A 21,509-nucleotide genomic window follows, 5' to 3' on the forward strand; every position below is an offset into this window, starting at 1 on the left:
ATGATCCAAATCATGTTATCATGTTGTAGTATTGTTTTTTCCCCAGATTTATGCATAAACTCAGAACCCTAGCTATGTAGTTCTTTTAGTTCATGAATTACACATGCTAGGTTAGTTAATTCAGATATATATAAACATGCCTTAGTTTTCAAATGCATTATTATCAGCATATTAATGGTGCATTCTCAGTTTGCATGTCAGTATCCAATATTACAGCATTTCAGTCATAAAGTGTTAATTACTTAATCAATTGGGAGAAGCTTAATATCAAGTGGACTAGGGCTAGTCACCCTCAAGTCCCAAAACTACGTGCCCCGTAGGTTGTAAATCCCCTCTGTGGGTATCATTTTAGTGATCACGCCAGCATGCCTCTATACCTCTGGCAGGGTATATTAGGTTCTCTCGATGGGGCGTATACATCTGACTCTACATTTAGCTCATGTGGTTTTATGTCGATTATTAGTAGCTCCTTACAGTTCAATCAGATTCTATTGCATTGACCATGTTAGCAGTTTAGTTCAGTATTCAGTCTCAACATGTTATAAACTTGGTCATTGCATTCAGTTTAGCCATGTTCAGTATTTCCAATATCCATATTATGTTCAGATTACATCATTGCTTTCTTTCATGTTCAGTTATGTCATATTTCAACTTTACTCTATCATGCATGCTCAGTACCTTTCAAGTACTGACACATACTCTGCACTACATCTTCTCGTGATGTAGGTTCAGGTCCTCAGCAGTCAGATCATGCATAGATCGGTTCCTGATCTTCAGTTCAGCAACATCAGTGGTGAGTCCTCATTCTTCGAGGACTAGTGACATGATTATCTCTCTTGCTCTTAGTTTTAGTTTCGGTTTTGCTAGATTTAGTCGGGGCATGTCGCAACACTTCTAGTCAGTTTAGAGGCTTATTTCAGACATAGTTAGTTTCAACTTTAATGTTTGAGTTTGACTTTTCATTTGTATTCAAACTCTCAATTTCTTATATTCAGATTTAGTATATGGGTATTCCCCATCATTTCAGATTCTTATATGATTTATCGTCCGCACAATTACTTCAGATTACTTTAGTATGCTTATGATATGCCAGCAGGGTTAGCTTGGGGTCACCCGTGTCCGTATCCTGGAGGTAGCTTCGGGGCATGACAATTCCATTCTTTTCAACTCAAATTCCTCCATACAAATATGAATCACTTATTAAAATCATAATTCTTGGCCATAGATAATTCAAGAAACTAATTCAATAATCTCAAGAAAGGTTTTCTTGATCGTTTATCTTCAAGCTAGAATTTCAATGCTTCTAATCAAGTTCTTCAAGATTCTTCAAGAACCTTGTTCTTGCAGGTATTTAAGGCTATCATTGTTTTGGACTAGTTCATCCTCACACCCTACATCTACTTTCAGATTAGTAAAAGAGTAATCCAGGATACTTTCCCTAGATTTGAGTATTCTTGAGATAAGTTGATTTTGAGTTCTTGAGTTCATGTTTATTTTAAAACTTCTATTCCTAATTATCGAATTGCTATATTGCTATTGAAATCCTTCATATCATGAATCATAACTCTTGAATTCATAATTCACATTCAAGAAAGAGTTAAGAGTATAGTTTAAGAAAGTCTTTGAGTTCAATTGTGAATCCTTTGAGATCAACTATCAATTTGAGCTATGTTTTGAGGAAGTAAGTATGAAAATGAGAAGAGTCGTATACCTGAGTTTCATATTGTTATTTAGACCCTTTAGTTGAGTCATTCATGCCCATAAATTCCGCATGAACTCCATCAGTTGAGTATCTTTGAGAGGAGTAGTATCTTCAAGTTCTAAGTCTTGAGTATTTAGTTCTTAATCATTTTGGGATTATATTCCTAATCATGGCGGGACTACTACATGTTACCCATGAAGGTCCTTGAGTTGAGTAGTTCATGACCATAATTCTGCATTAACCCTATTAGTTGAGCAGTCTGAGATGAAAAGTATCATTGAGCCTTGAGTTGAGTAGTTTATGCCCATAATTCTGCACGAACCCTCCGAGTCGAGTATTCTTGAGATGAGTAGTATCATTGACTCTTTGAGTTCTGGAGTTGTTGAGTTCCAAGTATTGAGTTTTATGCATTGTTATTGAAAACCTTTAATTGAGTCGTTCACGTCCATAATTCGGCATGAACCCTATTTTAAGAAGTTTTTTTACAAATTGTTTTAAAACTTGTTTTAAGACTTAAGCATATGAGTTTGAGGAAGAGTAGAGCTGAGTTTATTTTCTTTAAAATGATATATGGGAACTAAGTATTCCCAAGATTAAATGTTTTCACATTAAGGATGAGAGGAAACACTGATTTCCAAAAGAGTTTCCATGAACAATGTTAGTACCATCTCTTTTAAGAGAAAGATTTTGAGTAATAATCTCAAACCACAGAAAGATTTATGTTTTTAAGCATATGAGCTAGTTACATTTTTGGAATAGTATTGAGCACCGATATGGGGATAAGTTCAGTTAACTCAAGGATCCATAAACCATGTAGTCAATGTTGGTAGAAAGGGTCATACTTTTTAGATGATTCCTTAATGCTATTTAGCATAGACTAGTGGATCCACTTAGTAGTAGGTTTTATACCCCATAAAAGTATAGGACAGTTCTGACAGCGTGGGCGAGACGTTGTATCATAACATAGCTCATAGTGATGATTATCGGTTAGAGAATCTCCCACAGAGTTATATAGTATTTTTATATACAAATTAATTTATTATTGTATTCTTCAATACGATTAAGTTATTATCTACTGTTTTAAAAGTCTGCATATATTGCATCTTTTATTGTTGCTTTATCCTTGAGTATCTTGAGTTGAGTACCTTTGAGTTGAGTACCATATCTTGAGTTCAGTACCTTTGAGTTGAGTATCACATCTTTGAGTTGAGTATCTTATTCTTGAGTTGAGTTTAGTTGAGTGAGTTGAAAAGAGGTAAGTATGTTTCTTTTTTATCAAATTCAAGCCTATGTTTATACTTTAGAATCCCCCTTACATGCTCGTACATTCCACTTACTGAGCCATTTGTCCTGCTTAATTTTATGATGCAGATACATGTATTTAGGATCATCAACATGCGTTTTGTTGAGGTCATGTGATATTCCAGTCAGCTTTGGTGAGCCTTCTTATAATTCAAAGGACTTTATATTTACCTAACAGATAGTAGATTTGAGATGGCGTACTATCTTGTCCCGATATATTTCTTTAATAGTAGAGGCTTCATAGATAGAGTTGAAGAGTTTTCTGTATTTACTTTCTTTTGAGTATTGTTCAGACTTTCTTAAAGTTCACTATTGGAGTTCAATGAATTTAATTCAATTTTAAGCTTAAGTATGCTTGAGTTAGTCTTCATCTTGTACTCAGCCATGATGAGGGTTTGCTTGGGGACCAACAATGGTTCTTGAGTGCCGGCCACGTCCAGGGTGTAGGCTCGAGTAGTGACAAATTTGGTATCAGAGCACAGAGTTCAAGAGTCCTAGGGTGTCTATGAAGCCATAACTGTAGAGTCCTAGTTATCGGTGTGAAGCGCACCACATCTATAATTAAAAGGTTGCAACATTTTGGAACTATATCACTTCTTTTTGATACTCTTAATCGTGTAATAGAGCTATGTGAGAGAATTTATTCATACTCGTGTGTTTCTCAGATTCATTCTACTACCCGTCATACTAGAGGTGGTTAAAAAGAAAAGTCAATCCTTTATCGATGAGTTGCTCTTAACAAGAGTCTTGAGGAAGTCATGTGACTCCAGAGGGGCCTGAGAGAAGCCGATGAGTGAGTTAAGTGTTGAGTTTAAGAGGAATGCACTCATGTTCATATGAATCGTGCGTTTGAGCTAAAAGTAAGTTGTACACTCTTCCTTAAACCTTATTCAACTGAGACCTTTAAGAGGATGGTATGTTTAGAGCTTGGGTAGTATTTTCGCCCTAAAAGATAGTATGAATTACGAGGTTATGAACAGTAGTAGTGAAAGTGCCCAGGATTAGAGGAAAGTATGCAGAGGTTTAGTAATCTAAGGAAAAGAGATAGTGGTGGGCAAATTATATGATTGTAATCATGCACCCGGTCAGTTATAAGTGATAAGTTTCCCTTATGAGTAAAAATAAGGATTAATATTGTTGTAGAGAGTTCTAGATAGAAGGAAGAGGAATAGTTACTAGACATGATGAGATAGAGTATATTTTTAACCAGAATAGAGTTGATGTCAATGTACCATCGTGTTAGAGAAGACTAAATTCATATGTTAAATAATCGAGGAGAGTATTGATGAGGTGGTAGACCCAAGCTAGGCTGATGAATTTTGAAGGGGAAAACCCTATGGTATTTAGAGGATGATAAAACTATTTGAGAGATAATGTGCAGTAAGTGAGTAATTAGTACTTAAGTTGCGAAGTCAAATATGATGGTAATTCATGAGTATGGAGACTAAGAGGTAAGGATTGACTACTTGTCATAAGGTCCTAGGGGATGAGTGTTTCTAAATTGTATCTAGTAGTTGTAAGTTAGTATAGTAAGCGAGCAATCAGATTGATATTTGGGTTTAGTAATAAACATTAAGCTTGAATTTGAGATGAGTGTCTTGACAAAAGGATGGCAACATGAGGGTGATGATGTTAGTCTTGAGATTTTATCTAGAAGACTTGGCATAGAGTTGAGATTTTATCTAGAAGACTTGGCATAGAGTAGGTGAGGAATTGAGGTGATTAGCTACAATAAATATGAGTGGTACAAGTGAGATACCCTAAACCTGTTGACAATGGTAGTGAAGTGTGGCTAAGTTACAAGAGTAAAAAGAGCATTACGAGGTGTACCGAGAGGGTATGTAATAAGAAGAGGTTAACAGAAACACCTTAGAAAGAAGTCATAGTACCTGCTTATGGAGAGTTTGGTAGTCATGACATAAGTTTCTCCCGAGTGTTAGAGTAAAAGAGGATGTAGACCAGTTAGAGATGTTGGAATAGGTCCATAGCCTTCAAGTGTCAGCTTTAGACCTAAGAGGGAGATGATAAGATTGGAAATCAAGTCAAGTGTTAAGAATAAGATAGTAATGAGTTCAAAGGAGTATGAGAGATATCTTTTCAGAGGTCCTTTTAGTAATGAAGTATTGTTAGAAAGAGAAGGTTAATGAACATATCATGATAATGATGGTATGATAATTCTATCCAAGGTTATAAATGAGGAGGAAGAAGAAAATGAGGTTTTACTATGAGAAATAGTTAAATGAGAGCCCTTAGTTGGTTTCAAGTAGTAATGCGGGAAATCTTAGTTGGTATAGCAGAGATGATGAGAGAGTACGAAATTCTTAGGGAGTTGGTTAGTAAGAGTCCATAGAGTTGTTAGAATACTAAGCTGGAATGTGGTGTTGTTAAACATGAGGTAGTTCTTGATATGAGCCCAATGTTGATTAAATGTGGTGATAAAGAGTAATGTTTTTTTTGGGATAAGACTCCCTATAGAGAGGTATAGAACCTGAACCTTCGGATTTGGGTTAAGCTTGAATATAGTAAGAGCATACCATTAGACTCAGACTTTAGTAAGGGTAACCCCATTCCCAGTCTAGTCGTCATTCAAGGACGAATGATCCCAAGGGGGAGATATTGTAACACCCCATCAAATTTTTTGAGCTAAGACTTGAACCATCCTTCGTAGTGAGTAAGTTTTTTTAAGAGAAAGATTTTGAGTAATAATCTCAAACCACATATAGAGTTATGTTTTTGAATATATGAGCTAGTTACATTTTGGGAGTAGTATTGAGCACTAATATGTGGACGAGTTCAGATAACTCAAGTCTCCATAAACTATGTAGCCAATGTGGGCAGAAAAGGTCATACTTTTTAGATGATTCCTTAATGCTATTTAGCATAGACTAGTGGATCCACTTAGTAGTAGGTTCTATACCCCGGCAAAGTATAGAACAATTCTGGCAGCGTAAGCGAGTCGATGTATCATCACATAGCTTATAGTGATGATTATCGGTTAGAGAATCTCCCACAGAGTTATATTATATTTTTATACACAAATTGAGTTATTATTGTATTTTTTAATACGATTGAGTTATTATCTAATGTTTTAAAAGTTTTCCTTATAATGCATCTTTTATTGTTGCTTTATCCTTGAGTACCTTGAGTTGAGTCATATCTTGAGTTGAGTATCTTAAAGTTGAGTATCATAACTTTGAGTTGAGTATCTTATTCTTGAGTTTAGTTTAGTTGAGTGAGTTGAGAAGAGGTAAGTATGTTTCCTTTTTATCAAGTTCAAGCCTATGTTTATGCTTTAGAATTACCCTTGCAGTCTCGTACATTTCACGTACTGAGCCATTTGGCCTGCATCGTTTCATGATGTAGATACATGTATTCAGTATCATCAACAGGCGTTTCATAGAGGTCATGTGATAGTACAATCAGCTCTGGTGAGCCTTCTTATATTTCGGAGGACTTTATCTTTACCTTACAGATAGTAGTTTCGAAATGTCGTGGATCTTGTCCCGATATCTTTCTATAATAGTAGAGGCTTTATAGATAGACAGAGTTGAAGACTTTTTCTATATTTACTTTCTTTTGAGTATTGTTCAGACTTTCTTAAAGTTCACTATTGGAGTTTAATGAATTTAATTCAATTTTTAAGCTTATGTATGTGTGAGTTAGTCTTTCACTTGCAGTCAGCCAGGATGAGGCTTCGCTTGGGGACCAACAATGGTTCTCAAGTGCTGGCCATGTCCAGGGTGTAGGCTCGGGTCGTGACAGGCACGCTTCGTCAAAGTTGAATGTAGATTCCTTCTCAAGGAACTTACAAAGAAGATGTGCTACTTTGGAAAAATCCTTTATAAACTGCCTGTAGAAACCCTCATGGCCTAGAAAACTCTGGTCCCCTTTTACCGAAATAGGAGGAGGTAATTTAGCAATGACTTCGACTTTAACTTGATCCACTTGCATTCCTTCTCCTGAAATTTTATGTCCCAAAACAATCCCCTTTTTCACCATGAAATGAAATTTCTTCCAATTTAGCACAAGATTGGTTTCTACGCACCTTTGTAGTACCTACCTAACGTGTTCAAGACATGCTTCAAATGAATCACCAAAAACAAAGAAATCATCCATGAAAACCTCCATTGAGTCTTCAACCATATTAGAGAAAATAGAAAGCATGCATCGTTGGAATGTTGCCAGAGCATTGCACAACCCAAAAGGCATTCTCTTGAAGGTAAAAGTTCCATAAGGACATGTAAAAGTAGTCTTCTCTTGATCTTCCGATGGAATGGAAATTTGGTTTTACCCGGAATAACCGTCTAAAAAGCAATACCATACATGCCCCGCAAGCCTATCAAGCATTTTGTCCATGAATAGCATAAGAATGGTCTTTTTCAGTCCATACATTCAATTTTCGATAGTCTATGCATACTGGCCACCCAGTGACCGGCCTTATACGTACAAGTTCCCCCTTTTCATTTGGAACTACCGTAATTCCTCCTTTTTTGGTACACATTGCACGGGACTCACCCATTTGCTATCCGACATGGGGTATACCACACCCACATCGATCCATTTGATGATTTCTTTCTTCACCACTTCTTGCATTGATGGGTTTAATCTCTTTTTATGTTCCACGCTTGGTTTACATCCACTATCCAATTGTATTATATGAGTGCAAATTCTAGGAGGAATCCCCACAATATCAACAATTGTCCATCCAATAGCTTTAATATACCATTTCTACACATCAACAAGTAATTTCACTTGCCACTCAAGCAAATGTGCAGCAGTGATGTCGGGCAAGGTGTTACTTTCCCCCAAATATACATACCGAAGGTGGGACGGGAGAACTTTCAACTCAAGCTTTGGTGGTTCTTCAATGGATGGTTTAGCGGGGGGGGAGTTTTTCGATTTTTGAGGTCAAAGTCGAGCTTCAATGGATTCTTGGAGTAGGAACCTAACCCCGATAAAGCAGCCACAACTTCATCATAACCTTGAACTCCCTCCTCATCATAATTTGAAAGGACATCTGCAAAAGGTTCCCCCATACAAAACACATCACATACACTAGCCACTGCCTTATCAATCACATCAAGAGTTGAAACCACATGCTTTATCAATTCGCACACATTGAAAGTAACTTCCTCGTCATTTACCCAAAATTTCAGTTCACCACTTTCAACATCCACAAGTGCTATTTCGGTAGCCAAAAAAGCCCTACCAAATATAATAGGCACCTCAATATCAATCTCACAATCCAAAATAACAAAGTCGGCTGAAAAAATGAACCTATCCACTTTCACCAAGATATCATAAAGTATTCCAATGGGGTGCTTAATAGATCAGTCCTCCATAAGAAGATGCATAGTTGTGGATTTAGGTTTGCCCAGCTCAAGTTGTTTGAAAATGGCATACGACATCAAGTTAATACTTACCCCCAAGTCACACAAAGCTTTGGCAAAATGAAACATCCCAATAGTACATGGTTGGCCCTCGTGGTTGGCACCTGCAACTTCTAAACTTTTGCCACGCTGCCCTCTTTCAAATTCGGGATGTTACAATTAAAAACTAAGTATGCATCAACCTTCAAGTACAAGAAATACATTTTCTAGATATAAGACAATAATCTTCAATTTCTACTATCCAAACATGAATTATAGTGATAAACAAATGATGCAACAATACAAAAATACCAAAATTAAGTAAATATCTTAACCTTGAGTCATATCATTAAAAAACCGTTGACATCTCCAAAATTTGATGTCTCTAACTCCAAAAAAATCGAGTTATGAAAAATGGTTTCAAACTAGCTTCTTAATTATGTTTATGCATTAGTTTTCCTAACTCAGGTCTTAGAATCGTGACTAGATGACTCAAATCAGACCTTTGTAAACATGATATTATGATTACAAATGCGATGAACAACCTCAACCCAACTTTGAATTCCTTTTACGCATATAATCTTGATGGTCCTATAGTGAACACGGAGACGAACCACCATTACCAACATACCAGAAAAAATTGGTGTGATGCAATCTTAGTTTTAACACCTGAAACTCATTCAAGACTCACCGTATACAAATCAAACATGTTAACTACTCTTAAAATGCATTATGAATCTGTTGGAATTATCAAATCATCGATATGAGGTAATCTTTACCATACGTTGATATTTTTCAACTCTAAATCTTTAAATCAACTAGAATTCTAATGAATAACTCAAGCCACTCCACGACCCCTTAGGATCTATGCTAAAAATATCACCCAGTCATAAATCACCTTTGGAACCTAATGGAATTGTCAAAACTTGAACCCAAACTCATTAATCCAGAATATAAATTTTAGTCAAACTTCTCATTTACAAACTTTCATAAAATAAAATCTCTTTAAAACGCACCCGATCACCTCAAAAATTACATCACCCATTCCTTCAATTCATAAACAATATAATAAAGCCACAAAAAGGATCAAATTGAAGAAAAGTGTTCTATATCACAAAACAATCATGCGTGTTGTAATATAGATAATTATGGGGTTAAATTATTGATGCTTTAAATTTTCAGATTTGATGATAGTTCATAAATGTGAGCTCAATTGTAAGTTGGGTAATAATTTAATTCATGCACTTTATGTGATTGATAGGTGAAGAAACCTAGACCAGCTAAACAAGAATCATGAAAAAACTTTATGCTCAAGGGAAGTAAAACTACGACCTACAGCTTGCTGGATTTCACCAAACTTCACCAACTTCAAAGAGCAACTTTTAGATTACAATTCTATAATCAAAGGGGCTAACTCTAGTACCTCACCTCAGTAGTTCACTCAAATTGTTCAACGATTAACTTTAATCTCCAAGAAGTAAAATCCACTTCATGTTACAAAACCTCACAAACTCACTTTCACACTTATAACAATTATCTCTAAATAATGATTCTAAGTTGAAATAACACAAACTAAGTTTTAGAAAGAAAACCTAACTCTAGTTCTTCTTTCTTCAATTTTGTCATGTTTCTAACTCTTTCAGCACCTTCACTTGCTCTTGCTGCAAAATTCTCTTGATTTGTGAATTGCAAAAGTCGTGATTCTCATGTTTCAATTGTCCTTTTATAGGAGTTTATGAAACTCTAGTCAAGTCCTACAAGGAAAGCAATTCTCCACTTTGTTTTGACTAATTTCCTTCTGAGAATTCCTCTTCCTTTAATAAGTGTTTTATTCCCGCTTGTTTTTGCTTTACTATGTTCACTCATTCCAGTTAGTGAACTTGGTTCATTTCATCTAGTTTACTTTTTCATTATCAAACTTGGTCAAAAAGGTGTCATGTCATCAATAGGTCTAATGTGGTAATGCATATAGGCTCAACTCAATGAAGTCTGTAATAAGACGGATCATCAGAAATTCATTAATTGAAGCTAGATCCACTCTCTAGCCCTTTTATATATTTATATATATATATATATACAATTTTCTGCACACGTATATTGCACGTGTATCCATTTAAATTGACATAAAATGTTTCAAATTATCATTGTATTAAAAATAGTTTTATAATTAAATTACATGAATATCATTCATTTTCAAACAAAAAAATAGTTCAAATATTTGGAACCTACTCTTGGATGATAATACTTAGTACTTTGAAATACAATAATTATAAACACAAATTAGCATATGTATATTCTTATCTCATATGTTAATTACCTGCAAGACAAATTTAGAGAAAATAAGTTGAAGGATGAAAAATGAAAATAATTTGATAGTCACTTCTTAAGATTTAATTAAAATAAAATGAAGGCTACAATTAATAATCAATTTTTATTTATTATTAAGGGATCATATATTATTTTTTTCAAAAATGAGCTTAGAGTGCATAAACATAAGGGAATGAGTCCAGGCAGCAGAAGAGTAATGACAACCACTCATCCTTCCAACAGAAACAAAAGGGACATGCTCCATCATCTTCTAGGGCACATGCACCAAAGAACAAAGGTGAGTACAATAGTCAAAATTTTAGAGCTAAACCTACCTATTCTCAAGGTAGTATGGCACAAGAGGGTAGTAAGCCTCATGCATGTGCTAAGTGTGGTAGGAGCCACTCAGGGATGTGTCGTGATGGCTCCACTAGTTGCTTCAAGTGTGGTCAGAATGGTCATTTTATGATAGAGTGTCCTATGAACATGCAGGGTAACAGTAATGGGGGCAATTGAGCCCAATCTTCTTCAGTTGCTACACTAGACAGAGTTGCATCTAGAGGAGCTACTTCAGGGGCAGGCGAAGGATCAAACCGTTTTTACGCTATCACTAGTCGCCAAGAGCAAGAGGATTCGCCAAATGTTGTCACTGGTATGATGTAAGTCTTTAACTTTGTCATGACCCGGGGCACCCCTTAGATGTAACACGGCGTACTCGACCCCGAAGGGGTCTCATACAAGCCCTTAGCATATCATATACATAAGTAATAGAAATGATGCAGGACTAAAACTTTTTGCAATCGAAGTCTTATTATAAAATCAAAATAGAAGTCTAGACATTGTCTAATTAATCATCTAATACAATCGAGAATCAATAAGGGTCACAACCCTTTTACAATATAGTCTCAAATAAAAATGTAAGAAGGAACTAGAAATGACAACTTTCATCCCCGAACCATAAGGACTCACCGAAAGCATGGAGAATAGTCAATCCAAGCTTTTGATCAAGAAGGAAGCACACCTCAACAATCGGGCCCTACACTTATAGAAAAATGTAGAAAATATGGGTTAGTACAAAATTGCACTAAATATGGAAGCCATGCATAAAAATCCTTAAAACATGCTAAAATAGACAATTTAGTTGAAACCATGCTCTTTATCAACTTTAAGAATCATTATGCACAATAGTGTAAATACATAAGTCAAACCATTTCATAAGCAACTCTAAGCTATACTTGTGCAATGCATAGACAAGCTCCCATAATCCTATCTAATACTAAGTACAACTTTTAGGCCACCATAATCATGCATATTATACCTTGACCTCATCCATAGCCAACACTCATAGACAAGGAAACATTCATGTTGATAGCTTGTAGCAAGTAAAGTCACTCTTAGCAACAATCCATATCATACATGCATAAATTAATATATCTTTATAGCATAAGGAAACCACACCATAACCCCTTTCAAAGTCTACTTAGGCAATGTATAAGTGAAGTCTCACACCCCCACTCACACTAAGTAAAGCTCATTGAGAACTCATAAGTATAGTTCATGTTTATGTTCATATCGTAGTTCATATTTTTGTCATGTAGGGAAATTGCCTTAAACGACATATACCATGTGAGCTACATGGAATCCGATGTACTGCCCCCACACTGAAAAGAGGTTTCCTACTTGCCTAAGGTAGAACTAGTTTGTTAGCATAGGTGGATCGACTAGCTAAAGACCTATATGGGCACATAGTTATGGGATAAGGAGATTGCTACTATAAACTTGGACTAACTGAGGTAAAAGGTTTCCATCTCATGATATAACTATTTTGGGAACCCAGACTGACTGGCGTAAAAGGAACCCATTGGGAAGCCGGACTAACTGGCGTAAAAGCTTCAATCTCATAATCATATCCATTCGGTGCTAAGCATAATTTCCTTTATTATTCATGTTAAGTCTTAATTTAGGTTCATGTTCATGAAAGACTGCCCTAGCACTCAAACCAACGTGGTATCATGATAGCTCATAGATTCATTAGGTGAGAATGTCCTTTCAACCTTAGAATCACTAATATGTGAGTAAACTTTTCACATCATGTTCATACTGTGTTCATGAGAATAATCTTTCAATCAACACAACAACATTATCATTGTCATAGACATTTCATGCATAGTTATGTGTAAGGGTATGGAGAGAATGATCTTTCAACAATACCACAATTACACCGTAGTCATAGAATCTTCACTTTCTAAGTGAATCATAAGCTCATCACAATTCTCATAAACATGTACAAACCCTCATAATTTTCCCTTCAAGGACCATGAATCACATTCAACCCAAACATCTTGAATTACTATATTAGATATGGAGAATATCACGATTCAATAAACTCAATCAATATAGACATAATCAATTGGCATGCTTCTATAATCAATCAACCCACATCATGACATCACAATTTAGTAATATGGGGGATTCATGGGTTCTTGGGGGAATTTCATCATAAATAAACAATAAATCCTCAATTGAATCATAATCCATCATAAATCAACCATTGAAAACATTTTGAAAGAGAACCCATGACTTAGATTGAAACCTTAGCTTCTGGGGAAATTGGAAGCTTTGAAATCAAGTTTTAAAGAGACTCTATGAGTGAAGGCTAACCATAGATGAAAATCCACCATAACTTATGAAGATTCCTCACGAAATTGAGTGGAAAATATGAGTCCTTGTACTCTAGACTTCAGCTTCTTCTTCTTCTTCAATGGAGGTTTTAGTGGGAGAAATATTGGAGAGGGAGTTGGTTGACTTTGGGAATTTGGGTAGTTATAATTTTGTAACTTAGTTTAGAGCTTAAAACACTTATATACTTGGTCTAAAATAATACAAAACTAAGTCTCTTAATAGTTAATTAAAATGGAAAATCCTAAACTACCCCTCAACTAATCCCCAAAAGTTGCCTTAGAGATGTGACCCACGATCCCCTCACCTACAGACTATGATTGGGCCCAAGACCCGTTCTGGTCAAACATGGGTCGAAGGACTGGGACCTGAATTTGGGGGCTTTACCTACTGATGCAAGACACGTGGCATGGACCCATCCACGAGGCATGGGTCCTGCCCGTGGCTACTGCTTTAGGAAGATACCAAAAAGGCCTCACCCACGCTGCCCCCCCCCTACGGGGCCGTGGGTTGATCCACAAGGCGTGGGTGCCTTTCGTGGGTCATTGCCTGGCAGCCCTATAGGTCTTTTCCTCAAGGACCCAAGGTTGGTCCTTGGGGTTTAGGCCTTGACGTTCTAACACGAATACATGAGTTTTAAGGTATGGGAAGGTGTTTTTAAGGCTATAACTCTAACGTCAAGCTCTAACTTAGTCTACTAGTTCCGGAGTGTTACATTATCTCCCCCTTGGGAACATTCATCCTCAAATGATGATTTAGATACCTTACGGAAGTAAATACTCAAGACTAGCAGCCCATCATGCATGCAACATCAAAGTAATGCACAATTCAAGGGAGAAAACATCAACTTCATCTGAAGACACAATCATTGCAACACAAGGAAGTGGGAGCTACATCCACAACCCATTATGCACAAAACTCCTCAATTCTCATAGACATAGGAGGAACTACCTTCTCCACTCAAAGCAAGCTCAACACAACAATATGGAGCCAACATGCCATTTCATCAAAAGCATATCAAAGCATGTTCATCAAATCATCTCGTGCAGTCAAATATGCAATCATCATACTAAAATTCACAACAACATGAGGAACATATAAATCATGAAAACTCATTTTATACATGAATTCTCACAAGAACATGCATATCATAAGGAAAATCATGTAGAACACATATAGCACATATGACTTTCCAAAACACCAAACTCAAGAGAGGCTATTTACCTCAAGCTTGGATAGGAGTAGAAGGAAAAATATGAGGATAGCGGGACTTCATATCGGCCTCGGCCTCCCATGTAGCACCCTCAACTAAATGATTCCTTTATAAAACCTTTACAAAAGCTATTTTCTTGCTTCATAACCTTTTGACTTGCCAGTCTAAGATATCTACCTGAACCTCTTCATAGGAAAGGCTCTAATCAATTCCCAACTCTTATAAGGGAATGATGGATACCGGGTCACCAATACACTTCTTGAGCATAGAAACATGAAATACCGGATGAATCGGAGCCAACTCATTCGGCAAGTCTAACTCATAGGCAACTTTCCCAACACATTTGAAGATTTGATATGGCCTAAATACCGGGGACTAAGTTTCCCTTTCTTGCCAAACCTCATCACACCCTTCATAGGTGAGATTTTCAATTAGACCCAATCATTAACTTCAAATTCTAGATCCCTCATTCTAACATCGGCATAAGACTTTTGCGAACTTTGGGCCTTCCTCAACCTCTCTCTAATGAGTTGGACTTTCTCAATGGCCTCATAAACTAGTTCGAGACCAATTAGAGCAATTTCACCTACTTCAAACCAACCAACCGAAGACCTACATCTTCTGCCATACAATGCTTCAAAAGGAGCCATGACAAAACTTGAGTGGTAACTATTGTTCTAGGCAAACTCTACTAACAGTAGATGGTCATCCCAATTACTTTTGAAGTCTATAACACACGCCCTCAACATATCCTCTAAGGTTTGGATGGTACGTTTCGCTTGACCATCGGTTTGGGGATGAAAAGTCGTGCTAAGCTTAACCTTAGTACCTAACCCTTTTTGGAATGTATTCCAAAAGTGTGAAGTAAATTGAGTACCTCAATCCGAAATAATAGATAAAGGAACCCCATGCAACTTCACTATCTCCTTGATGTACAATTTGGCATAGTCTTCCGCCGAAAAGGAAACCTTGACAGGAATAAAGTGGGCTGATTTTTTCATTCTATCCACAATGACCCAAATAAAATCATGTTGCCTTCGAGTACGAGGAAAACCCACAATAAAATCCATATTCACATCCTCCCACTTCCATGTGGGAATATCTATATCTTGGGACAAGCCTCCCAGCCTTTGGTTCTCGGCCTTAACTTATTGACAATTCGGACACTTGGCAACAAAACCCGTTATATCCTTCATACCATTCCACCAATAGAGTTCCCGTAGATCACGATACATCTTGGTGACTCCCAAATGAATAGAATACCGCAAACCATGAGCTTCTTCTTGAATTTTCTCTCTCAAGCCATCAACATCCGGGACACATAACGACCTTGGTACCTAAGCACTCCATCTCCCCATTGGGATAAAGCCTCAACGGACTTGTTGAGTATTGATTCTTTCAACTCAACTAATATGGGATCAATTTCTTGTTTAGACTTCATGTACATCGCAAAGGATGATTTGGAACCACTATGGACCATGACACCACCTTCGGTGGAATCCACTAGTTGAACACCTAGCCGGGCCAACCTATGCACATCACGAACCAATTCTTTCTTTTAATCCTCTACATGAGCCACACTACCTATGGACAATCTACTAAGGGAATCCGCAACTACATTCGCTTTGTCGGGGTGGTAAAGGACGCTCATGTCATAATTCTTCAAAAGTTCTAACCACCTTATTTGTCGGAGATTCAAGTAGTTTTGGCTAAACACATATTGAAGAGTCTTGTGATCAGTGAACACATCAACATGCACCTGATATAGATAATGCCTCCATATTTTGAAGGCAACTACCACCTCCGCTAATTCGAGATCATTGGTTGGATAATTCTTTTCATGGAACTTGAGTTGCCTTGAAGCATAGGCAATCACTTTACCATGTTACATAAGGACACATCCCAAACCCACTCGAGAGGCGTTACAATACATAACAAAGCCATCGGTACCCTCCAGTAAAGTCAACACCGGAGCAGAAGTAAGTATATCTTTCAACACTTGGAAGCTTTTCTCACAAGCCTCCAACCACACAAACTTAGCTTTTTTTTTAGTCAAAGCCGTCAACGGAGAAGCAATGGAGGAAATACCTTCAATAAACCTCCTATAGTAACCGGCCAAACCCAAAAAGCTTCTAATGTCGGTAGGAGTTAGAGGTCTAGGCCAACCTTTGACCGCATCCATCTTCTTAGGATCCACCTTAATACCCTTGCTCGACACAATATGACTAAGGAAGGCTACAGACCTTAGCCAAAACTCACATTGACTAAACTTTGCATACAATTGGTGGTCTTTAAGGACTTGCAATACAATCCTCAAATGATTCATATGCTCATTTTCACTCCTTGAATAGATCAAAATATCATCAATAAACACGTTCATAAACATATCAAGGGAGTGTCTAAACACTCTATTCATTAGGTCCATAAATGCCTCCGGGGCATCAGTTAGACCAAAGGACATTACTAGGAACTCATAGTGAGCAGATATTCTTTGGAAGGCCGTCTTGGGAATGTCAACCCCTCTCACCCTTAATTGGTGATAGCTTAAACGTAGATCAATCTTGGAAAAGTAACTAGCCCCTTGAAGTTTGTCAAGCAAGTCGTCAATTCTAGGAAGGGGATACTTATTATTTATGGTCACCATGTTCAATTGGCGGTAGTAAATACACATTCTAAGGGACCCATCCTTCTTTCTAACAAATAATACCGGAGCACCCCATGGAGAGATACTCGGTTGAATAAAACCCTTGTCTAGTAAATCCTTCAATTGCTCCTTTAACTTTTTCAACTCGGTCGGAGCCTTTCTATAAGGAGGACTGAAGATAGGGTGTGTATCCGGTAGAAGATCAATACCAAAGTCTATTTCTGGCTAGGGAGGAATACCGGGCAAATCATCGGGAAAAACATCCAGAAACTCATTCACTATCAGAACTGACTCTAGAGGAGGGGTTTTGGACTCAACATCCATAACCCTAACAAGATGGTAAATACACCCTTTGGATATCATTTTCCTAACTTTGACACAAGAGACAAATTGACCTCTAGGGATAGAGTTTCCCCCCTTCCACTCTAGAATAGACTCATTTAGGAATTGAAACTTTACTACCTGAGTCCTACAATCAATAGAGGCATAACATGCATGCAACCAATCCATACCCAAAATCACATCAAAATATAACATATCTAACTCCACCAAATCCGCCAAGGTAACTTTATGGGAAAAAGAAATAGGACAACTGCAATAGACTCTTTTTGCCACCACCGAATTACCAACCGAGGTAGAAACCGAAAAAGGCTCTATTAACACTTCAGGGAGTATTTCAAATTTCATGGCCACAAAAGGTGTCACAAAGGACAAGTTGGCACTGGGATCTAACAATGCATATACATCAATAGAAAAGATTTGTAATATACCGGTCACTAAATTTGGGGAGCTCTCTTGGTCACCTCGGGATTGAAGAGCATAGAAGTGGTTCTTCTTGGGAGCATCGGAATTTGAAATACTAGGAGGTACTTGCTTGCCCTCTCTTACTTGATTCTTAAGCATGGGACAATTCCTCATCATATGACCTCTCTTCCCACAACAATAGCAACCATTCGTGCCAACTAGGCACTTACCATCATTTTTCTTGCCACACTTGGAACAAATAGGCCTCACCATAGAAGATCCACCACTATATCCTCCTTGAGGCTTAGGGTTAGACACCCTAGCGTTATTGACCCTTGGAGCACTAGATGAGCTATGGTTGGAGAACCTTCTCTTGAACCTTGGTTGTCCTTGACCCTCAGATTTACCCTTGGAAGAATTCCCATCATCGATCCTTGCTCTCTTCACTTCCCTATTCTTCTTCCTAAGTCTTGACTCCTCAACTTGTTAAGCATACACCATTAGACGTGAGATATCCATATTATCATGGAGCATTGTTGCACGACATTCTTCTTCAATCAAGTCGGACACACCCGTTAAGAACCTACTCATTTCATCTCTTGGACTTGACACTAAAGATGGAGCATACTTGGACAATTGAGTGAATTTGTGTGAGCAGTCTTTCACACTCATGTTCCCTTGACGAAGGTAGATGAATTCCTCAACCTTAGCGTCCATCAATTCCCGGGGAAAGTATCTAGCAAGAACTGCGGATTTGAACACTTCCCACTCTATGGGACACATTCCTACCGACCTATTGTATTTCCATTGCTTATACCAAACTTGAGCAACACTCTTCAATTGGTAGGCGGCTAGTTCTGCTTTTTGTACCAAAGTCACTCCCATAATATATATTATCTTGCAAACTTCTTCCACGAACTCATGAGGATCCTCTCCCCCTTTGGAACCATGGGGGAGGGGGGGTTCATCCTAGCAAAGTCCCTAATCCTTGAAGTGGCCGAATTCACATTTCGATGAGCCGGAGCAACAACCTTTCTATTAGCTTGAGCCGTCATGGCTTGGGCTTGAGTTGTCACAGCTTTAGTCAATATTTGGAGAGCCAACATTATTTCCACATTCACATTCTACTCTTCCATCCTTCTTGTGTTCGCCCTTCTTGTATTCATATCCTATAGACACAAGAGAAGGGTTAGGAAAAGGACTTCATAAAGTTAAAACTCTAAGTCACGACTAAAGAGTAATGAAAGAAGTGGAATTTCCTAAGAATATTATAGCCTCTTATTCATAAATTTGGCGCACTTCAAACTTATGAACAAGACTCTACTAGACGTGGTTTATGAGACATCATCCTAGAATCATTCTAAACCTTGTGCTATGATTACCAGCTTTGTCACGACCCAGGAGTACCCCCTAGATGTAACACAGCGTACTCAACCCCGAAGGGGTCTCATACAAGCCCTTAGCATATCATAAACATAAGTAATAGAAATGATGCATAATTAAAACTTTTGACAATGGAAGTCTTTTCATAAAATCAAAATAGAAGTCTAGACATTGTCTTATTAACCATATAATACAATCGAGAATCAATAAGGGTCACAACCCTTTTACAACATAGTCTCAAACGAAAATGTAAGAAGAAACTAGAAATGACAACTTTCATCCTCGAACCATGAGGACTCACCGAAAGCATGGAGAATAGTCAATCCAAGCTTTTGATCAAGAAGGAAGCACACCTCAATAACCGGGCCTTACACTTATAGAAAAATGTGGAAAATATGGGTTAGTACAAAATTGCACTAAGTATAGAAGCCATGCATAAAAATCCTTAAAACATATTAAAAGGGAGAATTTAGTTGAAACCATGCTCTTAATCAACTTTAAGAATCACTATGCACAATAGCATAATTACATAAGTCAAACCATTTCATAAGCAACCCTAAGCTATACTTGTGCAATGCATAAACAAGATCTCATAATCCTATCTAATATTAGGTACCACTTTTAGGCCACCATAATGATGCATATTATACCTTGACCTCATCCATAGCCAATAATCATAGACAAGGAAACATTCATGTTGATAGCTTGTAGTAAGTAAAGTCACTCTTAGCAACAATCCATATCAAACATGCATAAATTCATATATCTTCATAGCATAAGGAAACCACACCATAACCCCTTTCAAATTTTGCTTGTGCAAAGTATAAGTGAAGTCCCATACCACCACTCACACTAAGTAAAGCTCATTGAGAAGTCATAAGTATAGTTCATGTTCATGTTCATATCATAGTTCATATTATTTTCATGTAGGGAAATAACCTTAACCGACATCGACCATGTGAGCTACATGGAATCTGGTGTACTGCCCCACACCGAAAAGAGGTGTCCTACTTTCCTAAAGTAGAACTAGTTTGTTAGCTTAGGTGGATCCACTAGCTAAAGACCTATATGGTCACATAGTTATGGGATAAGGAACTTGATACTAGAAACCCGAACTAACTGAGGTAAAAGGTTTCCATCTCATGAGCTAACTGTTTTGGGAACCTGGACTGACTGGCGTAAAAGGACCCCATTGGGAAGCCGGACTAACTGGCATAAAAGCTTCCATCTCATAATCATATCCACTCGGTGGTCTTAACTTAGGTTCGTGTTCATGAAAAATAGCCCAATCACTCAAACCAACATGGTATCATGATAGCTACTAGACCCATTAGGTGAGAATGGCCTTTCAACCTTAGAATCATTAATATGTGAGTAAACCTTTCACATCATGTTCATAGTGTGTTCTTGAGAATCGCCTTTCAATCAACACAACAACATTATCATAGTCATAGACATTTCATGCATAGTCACGTGTAAGGGTATGGGGAGAATGATCTTTAATCAATACCACAATTACACCATAGTCATAGAATCTTCACTTTCGAAGTGAAGCATAAGCTCATACACAATTCTCATAAACATGTGCAAAACCTATTAATTTGCCCTTCAAGGACCATGACTAACATTCAACCCAAACATCTAGAATTACTACATTAGATATGGAGAATTTCACTATTCAATAAACTCAATGAAAATAGACATAATCAATTGACATGCTTCTATAATCAATCAACCCACATCATGAAATCTCAATTTAGTAATATGGGGGATTTATGGGTTCTTGGGGGGATTTCATCATAAATCAACAATAAATCATCAATTCAATCATAATCCATCATAAATCAACCATTGAAAATGTTTGACAGAAAACCCATGACTTAGATTGAAACCCTAGCTTTTGGGGAAATTGGAAGCTTTGAAATCAAGTTTTGAAGGAAGTATATGGGTGAAGGCAACCCATAGATGAAAACCCACGATACCTTATGAAGATTCTCCATGAAATTGTGTGGAAAAGATGAGTCCTTGTACTCTAGACTTCTACTTCTTCTTCTTCAATGGAGGTTTTAGTGAGAGAAATATTGGAGAGGGAGTTGGTTGACTTTGGGAATTTGGGTAGTTATGATTTTGTGACTTAGTTTAGGGCTTAAAACACTTATACACTTG

At 37.3% G+C, this 21,509-nt stretch overlaps 1 protein-coding gene across 1 annotated transcript; it reads right to left on the bottom strand.

Moving 5' to 3' along the window:
* Positions 1-7,845: 7,845 nt before the first annotated feature.
* On the bottom strand, positions 7,846-18,743 carry LOC125832828 (uncharacterized). Its single transcript, XM_049512019.1, has 3 exons — positions 18,548-18,743; positions 17,843-18,442; positions 7,846-8,267 (listed from the first exon to the last, which is right to left on the bottom strand). The coding sequence occupies exons 1-3, from the start codon at positions 18,741-18,743 to the stop codon at positions 7,846-7,848; spliced, it is 1,218 nt and encodes a 405-aa protein (XP_049367976.1).
* Between the last annotated feature and the right edge of the window lie 2,766 nt (positions 18,744-21,509).

Source organism: Solanum verrucosum, unplaced genomic scaffold (assembly GCF_900185275.1).
Source record: "Solanum verrucosum unplaced genomic scaffold, falcon-dt-bn FXZP01000037.1, whole genome shotgun sequence".
NCBI classification, from domain to species: domain Eukaryota; kingdom Viridiplantae; phylum Streptophyta; class Magnoliopsida; order Solanales; family Solanaceae; genus Solanum; species Solanum verrucosum.

Coding starts and splice junctions, on each gene's coding strand:
- LOC125832828 (XM_049512019.1), bottom strand. CDS start 18,743: ATGTGTCCCATAGAGTGGGAAGTGTTCAAATCCGCAGTTCTTGCTAGA. Junction 18,443..18,547: donor AAGTCCAAGAGATGAAATGA/GTAGGTTCTTAA, acceptor ATGCTTAACAAG/TTGAGGAGTCAAGACTTAGG. Junction 8,268..17,842: donor TTCGGTTTCTACCTCGGTTG/GTAATTCGGTGG, acceptor TCATTTTTTCAG/CCGACTTTGTTATTTTGGAT.